The sequence below is a fragment of the Phoca vitulina genome, unplaced genomic scaffold, assembly GCF_004348235.1.
Source record: "Phoca vitulina isolate PV1807 unplaced genomic scaffold, GSC_HSeal_1.0 scaffold1, whole genome shotgun sequence".
Taxonomy (NCBI): Eukaryota; Metazoa; Chordata; class Mammalia; order Carnivora; family Phocidae; genus Phoca; species Phoca vitulina.
Window position 1 is genome coordinate 71,420,858 of NW_022589704.1, and position 19,903 is coordinate 71,440,760.

At 43.8% G+C, this 19,903-nt stretch overlaps 1 protein-coding gene across 6 annotated transcripts in view; it reads right to left on the minus strand.

Annotated features, from left to right (window-relative positions):
- The window catches only part of PKP4 (plakophilin 4), a 233,813-nt gene that overhangs the window by 13,340 nt on the left and 200,570 nt on the right, over positions 1-19,903 (minus strand). For all 6 annotated transcript variants that reach the window (XM_032410053.1, XM_032410062.1, XM_032410044.1 and 3 more), the window contains 5 exons: positions 11,817-12,000; positions 8,601-8,718; positions 6,903-7,094; positions 6,530-6,703; positions 2,366-2,516 (listed from right to left, as the gene is read on the minus strand). In XM_032410053.1, the coding sequence (XP_032265944.1) occupies positions 2,366-2,516; positions 6,530-6,703; positions 6,903-7,094; positions 8,601-8,718; positions 11,817-12,000 (819 nt within the window). The remainder of the gene's footprint in view (positions 1-2,365; positions 2,517-6,529; positions 6,704-6,902; positions 7,095-8,600; positions 8,719-11,816; positions 12,001-19,903) is intronic.

Consider the following 19,903-nt stretch of genomic DNA (forward strand, 5'->3'; position numbering starts at 1 on the left):
TTCAAAGGGAAGGCTTTGGCTTACTCACAGTGAACGTTGTTGTGAATAGTAGAAAAACAATGTTGACATTATAAGCCAGAAGATAAATGTGGTTTTTAGAACAGATGGAATTTAGCACTGGTGATTTTGAATACTCACGGAAAACCAAAATGTCCATGACACACAGTTCGTCATTTTGCTAAGGCACAACTTTAAATTGCCCCCTGAGATTGGGATAAGGCAGCTCACTGTGTCTGCGAGTGAACCTGATGGTCCCCTCAGATCCTGCAGCTCTAGACAGCTGGGCTGGTCCAACTCAGCTGAGTATCTGTAGTAACTTTTGTAAAGTGACAAAACTTTGTTTCCTTGTAAAAAATGGCTCTGAAGAGGAAGTCCATTGCTAGTGCTGGTGATGGACATGAGCAGAGAGTTAAGGGGTCCAAGAAGGGGGATGGTTCTTTGGAACAGAGGTGCTGAGTGGATTAGAGTCGAATACTGAATCTGGGAGGGGCTTAGCCCTCAGGAAAGAAGGGAACTTTATAGAGAAATAAGAAAGTGATTCATGAAACCATTTAAGAGTGCTCCAGCTGGGTACAAATACGCTCATAGGTGGAGAGAGAGAATGCTCGTGAAAGTTTACAAGTGGGTCAGGACCCTCACAGAAAACACAGGGACGCACTGAGAGAAGGCCAGGACTCTCATACACGTTCCTCCTGCCCAGAGGTCTTGGCACTCAGTGGCACCGGCCCCACACCTTTGCACCTGTGTCCCCTCCCCGCTGTGGCATGATAGGCCACACGTCATCATATGCTGTCAACCCTTTTTTTTTTAGCATTAGGAATTCCCAAACTATATGTGCTTCTTATAAGAAATTCAAACACTATGGATGTAACAAAAATAACTTAAAAAATCTCTTTAGGGACCTAAAGAATTTCTCTCAAGGACATGTGGGAACTAAGAGTTATAAAGCATACTGGCATCAGGCACCAGCTGGACTGTATGAACAGGGTGTGGAAGAAGCTCCTCTTCTCTCCATGGGGGACAATTTGGCTCAAAGGAATGGTGTGTTAAGAGCAGGTTAAGCTAGGTGATAATTTAAAATAGCAATTCTGCCAGGCACTGTGTAGGAGCTTTCATGTAAGATGCCACAGTGAATCCTCACAGCAACTCTTTAAGGTAAATATTATTGCCCTGTTCTTTGTCTCCCCCGCCGACCCTGCCCCAGGGCAGGCATATTTTAAGTAGTTCAATACTTATTCACTACTCCACACAAGATCCTGTCAAATCTCCCCCCTTCCTCTCTCCTGGCCTGTCATCAGCCATGGGGCTGGCGTGGAGCTCGGCACTGCTTCATCCTCTTATTTGATATGCACGGCAAACCCGTGGTAAGGACAGCAAGGTGGTCGGCTCCCTTTCAGAGATAGGGTTGAGGAAGAGTTTTCAAATTTAGATGAAAGACCCAAAGCTGGGTGGGCTCACCACAGGACACCCCAGGTTACCCAGCCAGTGAGAAGCAGATCCAGGGTTTAACTTGAGGTCAACTGGAGAGTCTCCGATCTTTCCTCTACCCTATACTCTGCTTGAGTGTGGCTACTGCCTTGGGGGCAAGCAAACTAAGCTGCCGAGGGTGTCAAACTTGAAGAGGTGCTCAGTGTCAGGTTCATGCAAATGCCAACCTTACATTTGGACAGCCCTGTGGGTGGGTGCCTCCTACCATTTTACACCCTATGTGCCTCACTTGCTTTAGTCTGGTTCTGACCCTGCCCTGGGGGGGAAATGGGCCTTGTGACAGTGGTTCTGCCTGAGCATGAACACTAGGGAAAAGCGACAAACCATTTATGTAATTTCTTTTTTTATTTAGATCATGGTAGTGTTGGTAAATTAGCAGATATCAGTCTCAAAAATCAGAAAGTGAGAATTAACTTCTTTTGTTGCTCAGGAAATGAACCTCTCTTGGGAAATAGAGACACCAAATCTATCAAGCAGTGTTGTAATGTATAACTGAAATTGCTACCTTTTTTGAAAATTTTCCTTCCCTGATCAATGTTTAATTGATGAGCTTGCCTCTTGCTGAAAAGGAATAGTCACAAAGGACAGACAGCACAAAGGGTACACAAATATGCCAAGAAACCAGAGAACAGAACTCAGTTGCTGATCATTTTAAATGTCATATTTTTATAAATCAAGAGTTTTTGTTTTTTTTTTTTTAAAGTAGGCTCCACACCCAGTGTGGAGTCCAACACGGGGCTTGAACTCACGACCCTGAGATCAAGACCTGAGCTGAGATCAAGAGTCAGATGCTTAGCTGACTGAGCCACCCAGGCACCCCTAGTTTTATAAATGTAGTTACTTTTTCTTTATAACTTACCTTGTCACCAGAACATACCTATGAGCTCCTTGTTGCGAACATCGAGCGCCATATTCCTCAAGGCAGTTGCCACCGAAGAAACAACTCTATCATTATCCATTCTCAGAAGTTCTACAAGGATGGGCAGACCTTTTTCTTTGCGGACAGCCGCCCGGATGTATGCTGCAAACTAGTGAGTAAAACAAACCAATAGTAGTATAAAACACAGTTCAACTCTCAGAAGTTACTGTCACCTAAAAAAGATGTGTTTCCAGAAGATAAACTAATAGATTAAAAATGTTTTCTTTTCAATCGGAAATTAAATCTGTGGTGTCAGTAAAGAAAAAACTATAGTTAGGGATAAAGACAGGCTAGGATGACTGATTTAAAAAGAAATCCTAAAGCCTAAAAATCTCAAACCACCATCTGCCATATATTTTTGTGCAGAAAAGAGAAGGCAGTGATTGCTTTCTATCTCAGATACATAAACATGATTAAGGAAGGATCTTGGGTCTTCTCTGCAATTGGCCCCATGCCAGGTCCAGAGGCTATAAATAGGATGGCAGAAATGGTAACTGATCAGTGTACATTATAGGAGAACCTGTCTCCATCAGTACATTCTTTTCCTATATTCTCTGCAACAATATTTAGAGTTCAGTAACCTTTCAAAGAGATTGACTGAAAAAAAGCCTTTGCCTCAGAAGAAAAGGAATTCTCCAGAAACACTGAGCATCTATAATTCATACAGACTGGTGAAAAAGTATATTTGTGTGCAAAATGCTTTCTTATGCAAGATTAGTTTGCTGCTTCTTTTTTTAATTCATAGTCAAGAAATTCTTTTATGGCTATGAGGCAAGTCTGTTCAGCGAGTCAGCGTGTGTACTATTTGAATTGGAAATGAACGCTAGCTAAGTCATCAGGGAAATAACCAAAAAAAAAAAAAAAAAAAAAAAGGAGCATTTGAAAATTGGGTCTTTAATCATGTTTTGAGTTTTTATTGACATTTTTTACCAATGCAAACTGTTTTTCAAAATTTAGGATAATTGAAAAATGTTGCTCATAAAACATCTAATACTTTCCTGCTGTGGTCAAGACATGAGGACAAAGATCGGCCAAGCTTTTGTATTATTTTGAACATTAAAATATATGATTGACCACTCAGTTTCTTGAATACCAACAGAATAGATTACTTTAATAATGCAAGTAAGAGGAAGAGATGCATTTCAAAGATCCTATTAACATTCTTCATATGAAACAAATACTCCTATTTTCTAAATCAAATGAAATCTATGGGGGGGGTGGGGCGAGGAAATGGAATATATGACTTTCTACAGAGTAAAGCACCCAGGCAGCTTTCTCAACTTCTCTCTGAAATCTGCAAGGACAGAGCCAACACCTGTCTCACCTGGAGACCACCTGGCCTGGCCCAGCCCAGCCCAGCCCAGCCCAGAGTGTTTCCCTTAGGGAGCACTATAGTCATCACCACTCCCAAAATAGCTCCTGACTTGATAACATCTGTATCTTGTTTTCTTAATAAGGATCTAATATTTTGATTTATTATTTTAGATACTTTTGAAATGATTTTAATATAGTATTTATATTTTAAATGAGCTTGCCATCTAACTTTCATTCACTAAATGACTCCAGAGGTGAAATTAAACACAACTCAAATCACATCTATTTCAATTACTGTCTTTTTTATTGTCATCAAATGTATCTCTTGGGTCACAAGAAACTGGATACGAACACTGGGTCACCAACATAAATATTTATGAATAATTATGTGCCACACACTGTCCTAGGTCCTTCATTTTTTTTTTTAATTTTTAAAAATTTATTATCTCATTTAGCTCTTACAACCACCTCATGAGATAGGATGGAAAGATCCAAGACCCCTAGCTAATAAGTGGAAGGGCCAGGATTCAAAACCAAGGGGTCTGGCTCCAGAGCCAGCACTTAGATGCTGAGCTATTAGCATGTTAATTAAGAACAACAATAACAAAATAACCGTGCTGGCTTAGCACTAGGCCATAAATATCTGTATACATTCATTATAGCAGTTGACTGCACGAAACAAACCACACCTAGCCTGACCGATGCTTTTCACTCTCATGGATAATACAGTGGCCAAAAGATTCTCCTTTTGGGAGGTGGTGGTGGAGGAAGTAGCCAAAAACAAGCATTATAATAACTCTACTAAAATACCCTTGTCAGAAAACTCAAAGGCAACCTACGGAATGGGAGAAGATATTTGTAAATGATGTATCTGATAAAGGGTCAGTATCTAAAATCTATAAAGAACTTATCGAACTCAACACCCACAAAACAAATAATCCAGTTAAGAATGGGCAGAGGACATGAAAAGACATTTTTCCAAATAAGACATACAAATGGCCAACAGATGCTCAACCTCACTCATCATCAGGGAAATACAAATCAAAACCACGATGAGATACCACCTCACACCTGTCAGAATGGCTAAAATTAACACCACAGGAAACAACAGATGTTGGGGAGGATGCAGAGAAAGGGGAACCCTCTGTGTACACTGTTGGTGGGAATGCAAACTGGTGCAGCCACTCTGGAAAACAGTATGGAGGGTCCTCAAAAAGTTAAAAATAGAACTACCCTATGACCCAGCAACCACCCTACTAGGTATATACCCAAAGGACACAAAAGTAGTGATTCAAGGGGCACACGCACCCCGATGTTTACAGCAGCTTTATCAACATAGCCAAACTATGGAAAGAGCCCAAATGTCCATCGACTGATGAATGGATAAAAAAGTTGTGGTGTATATATATATGTATACACACACACACACATACCACAATGGGATATTACTCAGCCATAAGAAGGAATGAAATCTTACCATTTGCAATGACATGGATGGAGCTAGAGTGTATTATGCTAAGTGAAATAAGTCAGTCAGAGAAAGATAAATACCATATGATTTCAGTCATATGTGGAATTTAAGAAACAAAACAAATGAACATAGGGGAAGGATAAAAAAAGGGAGGCAAAACATAAGAGACTCTTAGCTATAGAGAACAAACTGAGGGTTGCTGGAGGGGAGGCGGGGATGGGCTAAATGGGTGATGGGCATTAAGGAGGACACCTGCTAGGATGAGCATTGGGTGTTATATGTCAGTGATGAATCGCTACATTCTACTCCTGAAACCAGTATTATACTATGTGTTAACTAACTAGAATTTAAATAAAATCTTGAAACAAAAAAAATATACTTGTCAGGAAATATTTAGAGGTTGAAAATATTTCAGAAAATGATTGTCTGGGAAGGTGGTAGATGATGTTTAAAAAGTTTTGAGAACCTCTTACAGTGGTAACAGTAGGAAACCACTTTCAATTTTCATAAAGAAGTCATACACCTTTTAGGAGACGTGGTAACTTTTGCCATAGGTATGTTCTGTTAAGCGTCCGAGAGAGGACCAGCGGCCCCTCTCCCCTGCAAGCGCTGCCCTAGCTCAGCACTAACTCAGGCCCCTGGCATGTTCAGCACAGAATCCCAGTGTCTACTTTCCTCTTCTTTGAATTCATCTTCTGCACCGCGGCACAAGTATCCACATCTGTGTCACCTATCTGCTTAAACCCTTTTAGTGGCCCTTCTGGTCTGCAGGTCATATCCCAGCTCCTGATGCTTGGCCGTTAGGCCTATCTACAATACCTGGTCCAACCCGGGCCATGCTCGCGCTGCCCTTGATGCCCAGCACCCATCCTGCGGTCTCCACCACACTGTCCTTTTCTTACCTCAAGGCATTTCTTCTCTTGTCCCTTTCTCTGGATCACTCCCTCTACACCTCTAACCTCAGACTCTGCTGCCTTACTTCGGCTCATTGAAAGATTCCATTTGGGCAGCACCATCTCTCCAGGAAACCTTCCCTACTTGGCTCCCCTCTTTGCCTTTCTCAAAACTGCCAGGCTGGGTTAGATGTCCTCTCTTAAGATCCCACAGTACACATATCCCGTGTGTACCACATATCCTACACTGTATCTTCTTGATCTGTACATTTTTCTTGCTAGCCTTCAGTTTGTACAGGAAGGGCTGTGTCACATTCATCTCTGAGCCTAGAGCCAACTGCTATCGCCCCCCGCTTTTGTCCTAACAACTGTGTCCCTTTCACCATCATTGCTGGTCTGGCTGCACAGATGGAAGGAAGTGTGGACCCCCGGAGGACATCATACCTTCCAGTTTCCAGCAGAGAGGTTCTGGAGAGATCCGGCAGAGCCTTCCAAGGTGGCTGGGTTGGAACTTTCTGCTAGAAGAGTCAGATATGGTTTTACCACTGACGGATGCCACAGCATCTCAACCCCTTTGGGGGACTTTGACAATCCTGGGATAGGACCAACTCCATCCCACTGAAAGACAAAGAGCACACGTGAAATGGAAGCAAATGAACACAATCTCCAATACTTGAAAACATTCCTCTCTGCTGGATTCAGCTAGAGTTAGGTAGAAAAACTGTATAATGAGAAATTTTCTTTTCTTGCCAAATATGTGATTTCTTACTCCTAGAAAAATGAAACCTTAGAGTTTCATGTCAAATAAAATGCTAACTTGATCCTCTTGTGGTGTTCTCTTTTTCTTTTTCTTTTTCTTCCCCCAGCAGCTTGGCTCTGAGTCCTTGCTGGGAGACTCTTTTCCTAGTAAGTCATCCAGCTCACTCAGCCCCAGCAGCCGGGCCTGTGGGACCTCCAGTTCCAGCCGATAGGACAGGTTCCTCAGGGTGCACACGCAGTTCTCCACAGTCTGCAAACCAACACGGCGTATAATTAAAACCATCGTAGCACATTATTGCAAAATGCGTCTGTACTGAGCAGCAGTGAGCTTAAGTAAATGTAGAATATGAGAGAACTGCTTTTTTACTTATGGGAACCTGAAACAAGCTAGGGAAAGAATTACGATTCTAGAATTTTTGTGGGGTACCCAAATGACAGAGTGCAGAGCCATCCAAACTACATCTGCGGATCTGATTTCATGCTGATTAAAATGTGCAAGACTCTGGCAGAGAAAACGCCCAGTGTTTCTGCTTCAGAGTTGCTGCAGAGGCAGAGAGGCACCCAAGTTGCCAGAACCTCACTCCTTCTTGCCATTAAACGTCTTCACCATGACAAGAGGTACGAGTAACCCCATCTCCGGGGAAGGCGTTCCCCCCAAGTCACATCTTTGGCCTTTCCAGCCATCTCCAAACTCTCCCCTCCCTCTGCGGAAAGTCCCATGATCTCTTTGTGACATTTTGCCTTCTGTACATGGTATTTTGCTTCTTAAAGTCTGTATCACACCTCTGATTGGGAGGCTAACTGTGACTTCATTGAGAGCACCTAAAGCCAAGCTCAGCTCTTTCCCAGGAAGCTCTCCTTCCAACTTGCTTACTCCTCTCAATTTCATCTACAGATCTTTTGGTTCAACGAGGTTCAAATAAGAACTTGTACAGCACTTTGAACTTCCCCTGCCTTCTCCCTGAGCCTACCACTCATCATCCTTTTCTCTCTCAGCCCCATGTTTATGACACAAGGCTTACTTACGGCCTCTCCTCATCTAGCCCATCCTGAAAAGCAAATACCTGGCGTACCTTGGAACTCCTGACACTTTTAGTCCCTCCTTCCTATTTCTTGCCACCTTCCTCAGTCCCTGCTCCTGCGGCAGATCCTAGATTGTTGTCACAGCTAAAAAATGATGAGTAGAATGCCCTGTGCTAGGATGGGGAAAACAGGAGGGGAGCAGAAGGGGCTCCTACTGGGAACAGACTAACCAGCAGGACAACAGAGGGAGGGGTGAAAGGGCAAGACTGGGGATGTAGAGAAGTGGGTCTGGGGTGGGGGCTATGGCCTGCAGTGGGGCTAGAAAGGCAGAGGGGTTGGTGGGTTATAGCGCCTCGACCCGGAATGTTTATTCACTAGATACTCAAATACAGATGGATTGGATTCTAGCCACAGGGGACATGGCTGGAGACAACAGTAGCAGGGACAATCACAGTGACAGCCCAAGAGAACCACAAAGTCGGGACCCTGCCACCCTGTACTTAGTCCTCGGCCACACAGAGTCACTCGGTTTTCATGGTTCTAAGGCTATTTTCTTAAACTGTCATGTCCCTGTTAATTTGTCATTTTTAGAGAGACTCCCCTTAATCTGGAGTGTAGTGTAATGAGTAGGAAAGGCTCAAGAATTCCAGAAAGAATGAATGGCACGCCAAACGCAGCATCTGGCAGCTGTTGTCACCTGCCATCACGGCCCTCGTGGCTAGCCAGCACTGACCTTGCTGTCGTAATCGGATGTGTTCACACACGTGTGGATCACGTACAGCAGCGAGTCCACCAGCCCCTCACAGGATCGCATTTGCTTCCTGGCTTCCTCCCCTGCAGAGCTGAGGTTCCTGAACGGGCAGAGAGACACACGGGAGCCGCTGAGATGAGCAGCTCGCTCCTTAGCCAGGGAGCCTCACCTTACCATCTGACAGGTCGGACAAGACAGCAGCCATGTAGATCCCGTGTGAGGAGACACTTTAACATCGTGAGAACTCACCGTAACCAGCTCCCCATTATCCACCCACACAGAAGGGAGCAGGGCCATCTGAACTCTGTCTCCCTCCTATGACACACCACTTTCTAACCTCCTAAAGACTGTTTTGGGGTCTAGCCTCCTCAGTTTCCTCATATGTAAAAAGGGGAGAATAATACTGATCACCTCATAGGGTCCGTGTGTGGAAGCGACGCTCCATACAAAGGCAATTAGAAAAGTGCCTGCAATGTCTGTTAGCCATGGTTGTTATTTCTAGACATGCTCTGCTTCCCCTGTTGGGCCACCATGGCTGGCAGGCCCCTGCACCTATTACAATGTTTTGCCTATAGTTGGTGGTCATAAATGCTTCCTGAATGAACAGAAGAAATGCCATTTCTTGTATAACCATTCACGTTAAATATGGACATTTGCTTATGCTATAATTTTTCTCATTTTTTCAAATATAAAAAACCCTGAGGTTTAGGTCTCATCCATATTGAAACTTTTTTCTTTTTAAAGATTTTATTTTTAAATAATCTCTACACCCAATGTAGGAATTGAACTCCCAATCCTGAGATCCAGAGTCACATGCTGTACCGACTGAGCCAGCCAGGTGCCCCCATATCGAAACTTTTGATATCAGTTTACCTTCATGAATTGATACCAAATTTTAAGGATCTATTTTATGTCTTATTAACAAGGGTTCTAGGCTAACTCTGAGATTTTGTCAAAACTTAGGCCAAATAATGGGGATTTGGAATGATTTTTCTTTTCGTCTTTATTTTTCTGGGGCCAGAGAGACAGTGTCATCCATGGTCCCTCCTCTGCTCTTTATCTTGTGTCACTTCTCAGCAGCACTCAACAACTGCCATCTTCCATTCCTTTACAAGCCTCCGGGACCCTTCACTTCTTTGGTTTTCCTCCCATCTTGCTGCCTTTCCTTCTCAGTCTCTTTTGCTGGTGGGTCCCTCTGGAGTGCCGGACTACTTTGGTCCCTTCTTACCTTTATCTTTACATTCTCATAGGTGGTCTCCTTCTCTCCCTTGGCTTTAATACAACCTATGGGCCCATGCACGACTCCCAAACATCTACCTTTAGGCTGACCCCTCCCTAAAACTCCAGGGTCCTTTATCCAACTGCTTTCTTGGTATTACTACATGGGTAGCTAATTAGACATCTCAAATGGACATGGTCAAAACTCTCATCTGCTCATCCCTCCACCCTTTCTTCTTCCTGTGCTCCCAAATGATTCAGCCAAAGATTTAGGTATTAGCTCTCCCTCCACAAAAATATCCCCTATCTCCTACCTCGCTCCAGCACCTGGTCTAGGCCACTGTCATGGTCTGCCTGGATTGCTGCAACAGCCTCAGCCTCCTATCTCTCTACTGCTGCCCTTGTTCAGTCTTCACACTGAAGCCAGGATCCAGTCCCACTACTCCCGAGATTAAAGCCCTCTGACAGTTTCCCAAGGCACTTGGAATAGACTGTAAACTCCTTCCTCTGACTTCAGCAGTCCTACATAATCTGGTGCCACTCTGTGCCTCGCCCAGTAAGCTCCAGCCGAGAGCCCACCTTTGCGCCAGAGCCATTACACTACTTCCCTTTGCTAGGAATACGCGTCCTCCTGACCCCACCCCGCCCTCAAACGAGCAGCTCCTGGTGGTATTTCAGATCTAGACTTCAATTTCCCCTCCTGCGAGGGGCCACCTGATCATCAAAACCATCTCCTAATAACTCTTGCATCACCATGGCATCTACTGTTATTTTCCTGTTTTCCTCAATAGAATATGGTTCTCTCAGAGCAGGGACCTGTCTTGGTCACCACTGATTGCACACAGAGGGCATGCACCAAAACTGTCGATAGCCCTGAACCACTGGGGGAGCCGGACTGGTGTGTCCTGTCTCTGGGGGGCCTGGCAGGCTGGCTAAGGAGCCCTCACAGCCGCCCTGGATCCAGGAGCAGAGAAAGGATGAGATGCTCCTTCCACAGATCATCAGTAGGTAATATAATCTGCCCTCTGATGCACGCCTCTGAGGTAGGGAGCTGGCCTGTTTCCCAGTATCCTGACTCTTGTCATCCACCCACAGCAAGGGGGCCGCCAGTCACTTGTCACAATAGTGCTGCCTCAGAGCAACAGCCCAGGCTCCCTCCCCGTCTTTCAAGCTTACAGAGATGCCTGGATGTACGGCTTAAATGTTAGCACCCACTGCGCGTCAGACGCTACACTAAGCACTTTCTATGAGCTGATTCTTCACAAGTGTGAGATGGTGCTGTTATCCCTACTCTAAAGATGAGGGGACTGAGGCTCAGAGTGCGGCAGGAAGCCAGGCTGCCTCTCAGTGTCACCAGGCCACTCGGCCCCGAGGCTTCCGCTTCAAGTTCCCAGAGCACTGTACACTTAGGACACCAGGTAGAAACTGAGCTGATGAGTATTAACGGCAAATAATAAGCACTCCTGTCCACACTTAAAGGAGCCTTTATGAATTTCACATCTAAAGATAATGACTTAAAACAGAATTTGGGCTCATTTTCATTTATTTATAAAACTCAAACCCAATAATTGTTTAAACCACACACCTTTTTTGCACCTTTTAAAAGCAAGAAGGTTTTAACCATCACATTTTGAATTTAAACAAAAACCAGGCTGCAGACACATTAGCAGTCAGGATGTGATAACCAGAAAAATGCTGTTAAAGTAAAACCACTGGAATTTTGGCAGTAATTTCAGACTGAAAGGGCCCTTTTTACTAATCCACAGAAGAGTCATTTATCAGATAATGTCTTTCAGGCCACTAGTCTGTGCTCATGATATTTTCCCCACAGGATAAGAGTCCAGTGGCCTAAATTTTGAAACAAACTTAGAAATGTAGGTAAATGTTTATAAAATGAAGTAAATCCTTCTAAATCAACTTACCCAAGACACATGTTATTTAATCAAAGAATTAATTGGAAAGAAGAAATAAAGAATTTACCTCAGGCAACCTGTTGTATTACGTAGAACGAGTGATGTCTGAAATTTAATTTTATGATCATCATCAAAAGAAGAGTTATTCCATCCAGAATGTGGAACGATCACAGTGTTTGTTAAGGTTGAGAGAGCATCTCGAATGATTGTCATCTTTACAGCATCACATGAAGATAAATTCCAAAGAACTCCTAAAAAATGAGATTTAAAAAAATCCAGCCATCAGTTAGAGATCCTGCAGGCTTAGGAATAAAACAAACGTATCAGCCCTAAGTGATGTGAACTCGTCTGTTCCAAATCTAATCTATGGCCTGAATTTGCAACCAGGCAGGGGATGGACCTCTAATAAATGTTGAGTGAACATATGAGAGCTTCCGGCAGTGTATTCCAAAGCTCTACCAGTCCTTCTCTTAAGTTTTAGAGCCTATGTATCTATCAGACAAGATGACTGCGGCTTCTGCAAAGCAAATTAGAGCTACTCTTCATGGGGGAGGGGCACAATGCAATCAAGGGTCATGAATATAACGGGCCTGTGATTGTTGTAAAGCTGTCATGCATCGCATCATCCCTTAAATTCAATGTTCTGTGTGACAAACCATTTTTAGAATTAATACTTGGAAACAATTTCTCTTTCTCAAAAGGCTGACACGTTTCTCTGTATCATGCTTCCTTTTTCTACTTTTGCTACTGGGAGGCTCAAGCTTAAATATGCTTGCGGTAACATACAGAAGAGGGCGGTTACATTTGCTTCGTCTCCCTCATTTGGATAAGGCTTAAACATTTTTATTTCCACATTAAGAGTTTTATTACCACGTGCAAGTTACATTGAGTCCCTCATATTGTAATTCATATCAGGAGTACTGGGACAACAGACCTTAAACGTAGCTTATTAGAGGGGTATTTAAATTGTATGCATATTAGAGCGTCTTCATTTCTGTGTCAACTATGAGGTGGGTTCAATTATTGTTACAGCACACATATTTTCTAAGAATTATTCTTTTAGAAATTAGAGCAAATTCAAGATTATACCTACTCCATGCCATTTCACATCAATGCATTTTCCAAAGTCAGAGAAAAGGAGGGCGAGGAGAGGTGGCGCAGCTGGTACTGAGGTTCCCTCCTGATGTGTCCTTGACAAGACGCTCAAAAGCCGGTACAGTGCTTTCAGAATTATCAACACACAAAAATGCTTGAGGCCCTGTGGAGGGGAAGGAGTTGGCAAAATCCCCATTTCCGTGGGAGCACGTACGGCTTGTGAACATGACTGACCAAGAGTGTGGGGAGAACTGCGGCTCTGGTGCCCAGTAACAGCAAACTGCTCAGCCTTCTTGGGGCCTGGAGAAACGCAGGGACCTCTACAAAGGAGGGAGGTGTGAGAGAGCTGACAGGATCTCTTCCTTTTGGAGGAAGAAGTACAAGCATCGGGCTAGAACTGCAGATAGTAAACTGAAACTCTGACGGAGCTGAGAGCGTACCGCCCCTTCCCTGCACATCACCCTGACCTATCCACGCTGCACAGGGAGTGGTCGGTGATGGAGGCTGATGCTTGGGCTCTGGCCCTGGCTGGATGGGCTTACCCTTGTTTCCCAAGGACTTTCGCCCTTTCTCTTGCTCCTACCTTTGGGGTGGGTTAGCTCACCATCACACCAAAGGACTTCAGCCTTGGCAGTGATTCATCTAGTTAGGCCCCAAATGGGAGGGAGGTTTAGACAGTTTGGAATCAGGAAAAGTAAAGACCTTGATTTGTCTCTGAAAGCTTGTTCTGTCTACCATTACAGACCTTTGCTTATATAATTATCATGTGGCAAACAAGAGATGGGTTCTAGTCAAGAGTGCAGCATACACTGGGGGTGCTTATGAAATGAACTTCAGTTCCTCAGGTGGAGCTATTTCTCCATCAATTCTGATAGAATTGGCCAGAAGTTTCTATATAAAATGGTTTTAATCCAGGAAGGTTTTGATCTAGGGAGGTTGTGCTACCTGTTTTCTGGAGGTTTTGCTGGACTCTCTCAGGGGCAGCCGTGTGAGGTGTGGGGGGAGGAGGATTGGCAGCAGGCTGCCAGATCCCCACCCCAATTCACCCAGAGTGGTTCCGTACTTATCTGTTCTCAGTACTGGGCTACGCTGTATGTTTCTCTTTCAAACAAAGGTTTCATGTCTAAAAGACATTTGAAAAGCACTGTTTCACGGGAGAGGTATCAGAAGACTGATGACCAAGGGAGGAACCTGGGAGCTAAGGATGAAAAACAAGTCCCTGGGGGTTTACCCTGACCCAAAGACCGGGGAAGGGAGAAAAGATGGAAGAAAGAGTGGGTTGAGGCATAGAAGCGTGGGTGATAAAGGCTGCCTTGAATGGGGCTTTAGCATTTATTGCTAATGAGGACAGCCATACCTGACCCAGGGTCCTGCCAGGACCTGCTGGGGCCCGAGCCAGCCACAGGGCAGCACGTAGCCCAGACACTGTTGGTGGGGAGGGTCATCTCCTAACCTCCCCTGACAATTTTATAACATATTTTCAAATTCCTCACTCCACAGAATTCAACACATGGGGGAGGGCTGCATTTTCTAATATGCTACGTTGTACTTCACAGAATAAATGTATAAAAGTTAACTGAAGGCAAGGCTTATGGACAGGAAAGCCTATTACATTATAGGCTATAGGTATAAAATTAGATATACAGCTATAGAAAATGGAACAGTGTTAGTCACAGACTTCAGGGGAGAACATGACTAAGAAGAAGGATCTAGGAGTTGATGCCTAGAAGTTCTCTGATCATTGGCAGAAAATCTTGTTTTTCATGGTTCCTGCCTCCACTCCTGGCTCCTGCTACGACCTACTTCTGGGAAGAGGATATTTCGCAGATTTGTGGATTTCCCTGATGTTCTGTGCAGGTACCAGAATTTTGTCCTGCTCTTTCTTTCTTTTATCAGGCATTTAGAATGACCAGTGGAGTTATACGTCATTCTATAGTTTACTATTAGCCCTTAACTACTTTGGACTGAACAGCATAAATGTCCCTAAATCAATATAAACTACAGTAACGTGACCATTTACTGTGATTTTACCCTGTGCCAGGCCTTATGTGCTTTACATATAGAGTCAAGCTGCGCAAAATGAATTAACTTTCCCATTTCATTATTTTATACGATTGAAATACCACATGTTGATTTTTTTTAAAGGATGAGCATTTGTATTTCTAAATTTAATTTTAATTTCATTAGGCAAGTATAATGAGGAACAAAGACTCTACCATGATCCGTTCTTTTACATGTCTCGTTACACATATGCAGAGCACATAATAGGTGCTCACAAATATTTGTTGGTGGATCCAAATTAAAGGCATGTATTTATTTTTTGATTTCCCTTTTATTTCCTTTCTGTCAGATTTAGCTCATAATTATTACCTGACTTTCTTAAGCTGAGTATTCACGAGTGTCTTAAGGTTTATAACTACAGGGAGAGGTTAGAACAATGTCTTGGATCTTGAAAGGAATTTGCCAGCATAGTTTTGCTTGCCTTTCATATGAAGATTAAAAGAGATGGTTACTGAAACCACCATCTTAGCTCTGAGGATAGGAGAATTCCATTTCTGTTACATCTCTAGAACCAGAAGTTAAGAGTTACAGCAGTGTGCCAGAATCCTAACCCCTCAAAATTGCAAAATAGAAAAGATAGGTGTTGCCCAATTATAAAATGTTAAATGTTTGAAAATATGTAACCCTTCGGTACACAAGGTGACTGTGTTATCTTTTGGTCAGTTGAGATGACTTATTGATCATAAAACCAGTCTACTATATAAAAGTCTACTACAGGCTTTCTGTAACCTCAAAAAATGTTCAAAATTATTCTTGACCAGAAAAAAGGTACAGGTTCTATTTTTGCTAAGTCTGTAGCATTCAGGGGACCCAGACAAGGCAGGTTGATCATCTTGCACTGAGTTATATTATCCCTCTAATCCTGCACTTTACATTGTAACACAAAGAACTACAGCACTGGGTGTGGATTTAAACTAGCCACTTCAAATATCAGAGACGCTGATTTTTTTCTTCCCCACCTTCTATTTCAAAAACAAGGTTATGGAAAGCCTGAACAATCAGTTCTGATCAATGAATATTGGATGAAGAAGGTTCAATTAAACTTAAAAGCCTTACTATGGAATGTTTAATTTGGCTTATCTATTCAAAGGAAAAAGCACCATTCTTAAGACCAGCTAATAATACCTGTGGGTACCCCACCTCACTAAAGTAGTAAAAAAACAATGTTCTCCCCACTTAGTCTGTCTAGGCCTTCATTTAATGGGTCAGGAAGAATGTTGCTAGAGCAGTAAATAATGAATAGTAAATACACCAACTCCCAGATGTGGCAAGACTGTTGAGAAAATAGAGAGCCACAGAATTAGCATCCTCATCAACATAATAAACCTCCAGCTCCTACATCCTCATGCAAAGTTTGCTTCAAAAATATTTAGCAGCATACTCCATTATCCCCTGGTTTCTAAAGAGAAAGTTAAAAATAAACTATAATTTCGTTTAGGAAGCTTGAGGTTTTTATTTAATTTAAGGCAATTAGCTATTTGTTGTGAGGACTAAGAATATACACATACAAACTAATTTAGAAAATATTAGAGAATTTCATGCATATTATTGTAGAAAAAGCTGCTTCTTCTCTACCGCAGGAAAAAGTACACGCAATTATGAGTAACCAATAATCACAAATGAAATACTCCCATGAAAGATGAAAGTTCATTTTCCCCACAAAGAATGAATAAAGTAATTAAAATACTATTTCACATAAATCCTACACTGTAGAACTTTGAAAGAGCTCAAATTTAAAAGTAGCTTTATAGCTATTCTAACAACCAACTGATAATTTTATGGTCAAACTAGAAACCGTTTTACTGATTAATTAAAACAATAGCACTATTTGAAAAAATGTATTTCTTAACGGACATTAAAAACCAACCAAACAACATTTGGAAAATATTATTTCTCTGGTAGCAGAAATATGTAACACACCTTACCCAGTTGTTTCTCTTTCTGATATGAAAGAAATCTAGAAGCATTAATTTTTACATAGCATTCAATTTATGTCCAGTTTCCTTGTTATAAAAACCCCCACAAATGCTTGTGGACATTGCAAAAAGAAAAATAAAATAGCCAAAAGAACTTTAAACAGCACTACCAGACATGTTCCCGCATTTTCTTCCCCAAGTTAGCCTTATTCTGTGTCTGTGGTTGATGTGCTTCTGTCACTCTTGCTCTTTCACAAGATGTCCATGAGGTAAAGAGAACTACCCAAGCCTTAGGGGGGGAGGAGGGTATTACGTCCGAGAACAGAGGATGAGGCATTCCGGCACAAAGCAAGCGTCATGACAGGTCACTCTCATGCCTCTGCTTCAGCTCTGATATATGCGCTCACTCCCCCACCTTCTCCATCTGTGTGCTCCTTGGAACATGCTTGTGTTGGGATACCCACCCTGCAAACATTCTTGATAAGTCGGCATACAAATATTAGGCTAGTAGGGAAAATATAAAACATCAAGGCTTCAGATTGCATATGAAGGTCCGAGTGTGTGTGCATCTTGCAACCTCGGTCTGTGGATAACAAGGCAGGACTGTGGGCTTCTGAAGTTAGGGCCACTGCCTGCTCCCAGCGCATGCCTCCATTATTATCCCCCTGGACAATCTTTGGCTCAAACACTCACCATCTAGCAAATACACCTCTCCATTTCTTCTCATTGAAGCTGCCCCTGAAGCTCTCCCCTAACCCCTGTAAGGTTTTTATAAACCTAAGGCTTTCTGCTGGGAAGTCAGTGATGTCATGACTCTATGGCTATTACCTCTGGTCCCAGTATGGCCTCGTAGGTCCCTGTCCATGCAAGCAGTGCAGCTCAGGCCTTTCAGATACATGTTACTTGTACCCAAGCGTGGTATAGATCTGTGCTGCCCAACAGAGGAGCTATCAGCCAGATGTGGCCAGTCCAAATTGAGACATGCTAGAAATGTAAAATATATAGTGGAGTATGAAGACTTGGTATGAAAGAAATGAATGTAAAACCTCATATTAATAATCTTTATATTGCTTATAAATTATTTTAGAAGAATTGGGTTAAATAAACTACATTTTTAAATTAATAATACCTGTTCCTCTTTCCTTTTTCATGTGGCTACTAGGAAATTCAGAATTACATGTGCCCGACATTAAGCGTCTACTGGGAAGTGCCAGGGGAGGTACTTGTTCACGTCATGCCAGCATCTAAGGGAGACATGGAGGTGAGCCCTCTGCTCTCAGAGGCCTTGCCACAAACAGCTACAACAGAAGGCAGCCGTCACAAGGCATCCCAGAGTGGGAAGAGCAAGAAGCACAGCTCGCATGTCATTTGTGCTAGGCTTTCCACACCCACCGACACGCCAAGCAACAGGTACTGGGTTTATCACTGGGGAAGCTGGTAGTGGGAGGGGTGATTTGCCGGGGGCCACAGAGATGGAAGGAAACAAGTCAATCTCACCCCAAAGCTCAGTCACTCCCAACAACATGCTGCTTCTCCTTGGATGTTTTTCTGTGCATAGGAACCTGTCCGGTAGGCCTCTGAGCTGAAGTGTGAAGGGCAGAAGCCGGGGAGAAGCACTGGGGTGGGGGAACCCTTCCAGGTGGGCTACAGCCTTGGGGGAGGGGCAGGATTAGGGGAGCCTCGAGGCTTGGGCTGGCCTAGAAGGGAAGGACAGGGGCTGCAGACGTGAACGGCCAAGTGGGGAAATGTGGAAGGCAGGGACAGGTGTGATGCCAGGAATGACAGGGGTGCTCAGGGATCAGGAGGGGCAGAGCCTATGTCCCAGGAAGGAGTTCAGAGGGAATGTGATGAACATGAGATGGGAAGGCAAAGAGGAAGGGCGAGTGCTTATGCGGACAGTTTGGAGCCGGATGCAAGGTGAGGGAGCCTCCAAGCTGAGCCCCAGCTCGGCATCTATGTGAGGACCTGGAGCTGTAACAGGGAGAAATCAGGGGGCAGCAGGAAGAGAGCAGTACAGTGACAAATGCCTACTGTTTGTGGCTTCAGGCAAATCACTCAAGCTTTCCACCAGGACTGGAATGCTGTGAACAAATTATGAAACGAATGGAACTGAAATAATGGGAAAGCACTTATTACGAGTGGGACAGAAGTACTGTCTTTAATCATAGAAAAGCCTTTCTTCCTCTGGCTAAATGCTGAGGAAACAACACTCATGGTGGTGTGTGAGTGCTCCCAGTGTTCCTCAGATGCCGCCATCTCAGCAGGGGTTGGCTGAACCGTGTGCGGTGACTCCTGGTAGAACGTGCCATCGTGGATTCTCATGGCCTCCTTCTTCCTGCCCTGCTGCCAGGCTAGGCCTGCTTGCTGCCCTCCCTGCTGGGTCCCACAGGGAGGAGGCCTGGCCCAGCCAGCTTGGGGTGGGGTGGGGGGGCTGGCCTTGCTCGCCTGCATGCTCCCTGCGGTTTCCTGCACACAGCTAATGCATACTCCATGTCAGGCAAGGAAAAGTTCCCTTGGGCCCAGCTATGAGCATGGTGGTCACCACCTCTGGTTTCAGCAGCAGGAGTGAGAAGGCGCTTAGGCGATGGAGAAGGAAACTTCCCTGGAGGGGGCAGTGTGGAGCCGATGGTCTGGGCCAGCCGCAGAGGCTGCCCATAGTGGGGCTCCAGCCTACATACTCAATTTGAAGGAGACTGCGCCTGCTATTTAAGTCTTCCCTGCCAAAGGACACGAGTGATAGATCTTTAGAGTCTTTGAAAGAACAGAAGGGTTAGCCTGCGTTTCTGTGATTTTTTTCAGGTACAAAGGTGGCTCATAGCATCTTTGAAAAGATCTATCAATTTCTAGAGATCCGTTTATAGACTCATATTTACATTTCAACATACTCTTCTCTATTTCAGGTAATTTTGCGACTTCATGGGTAGGTCGAGAGGACTGATGACATAATGTAGTCATGGAGTCCTCCATACCCTGGAAAGGCATTTCTGCTGAAAGTTAATCAGCAATTCAGAAATGCTGACTGAGAATTGCCTGTAAGGGATGTAAAAGATGGCTCTTGCTGTCAGGGGGGGTTTGTAAAAGT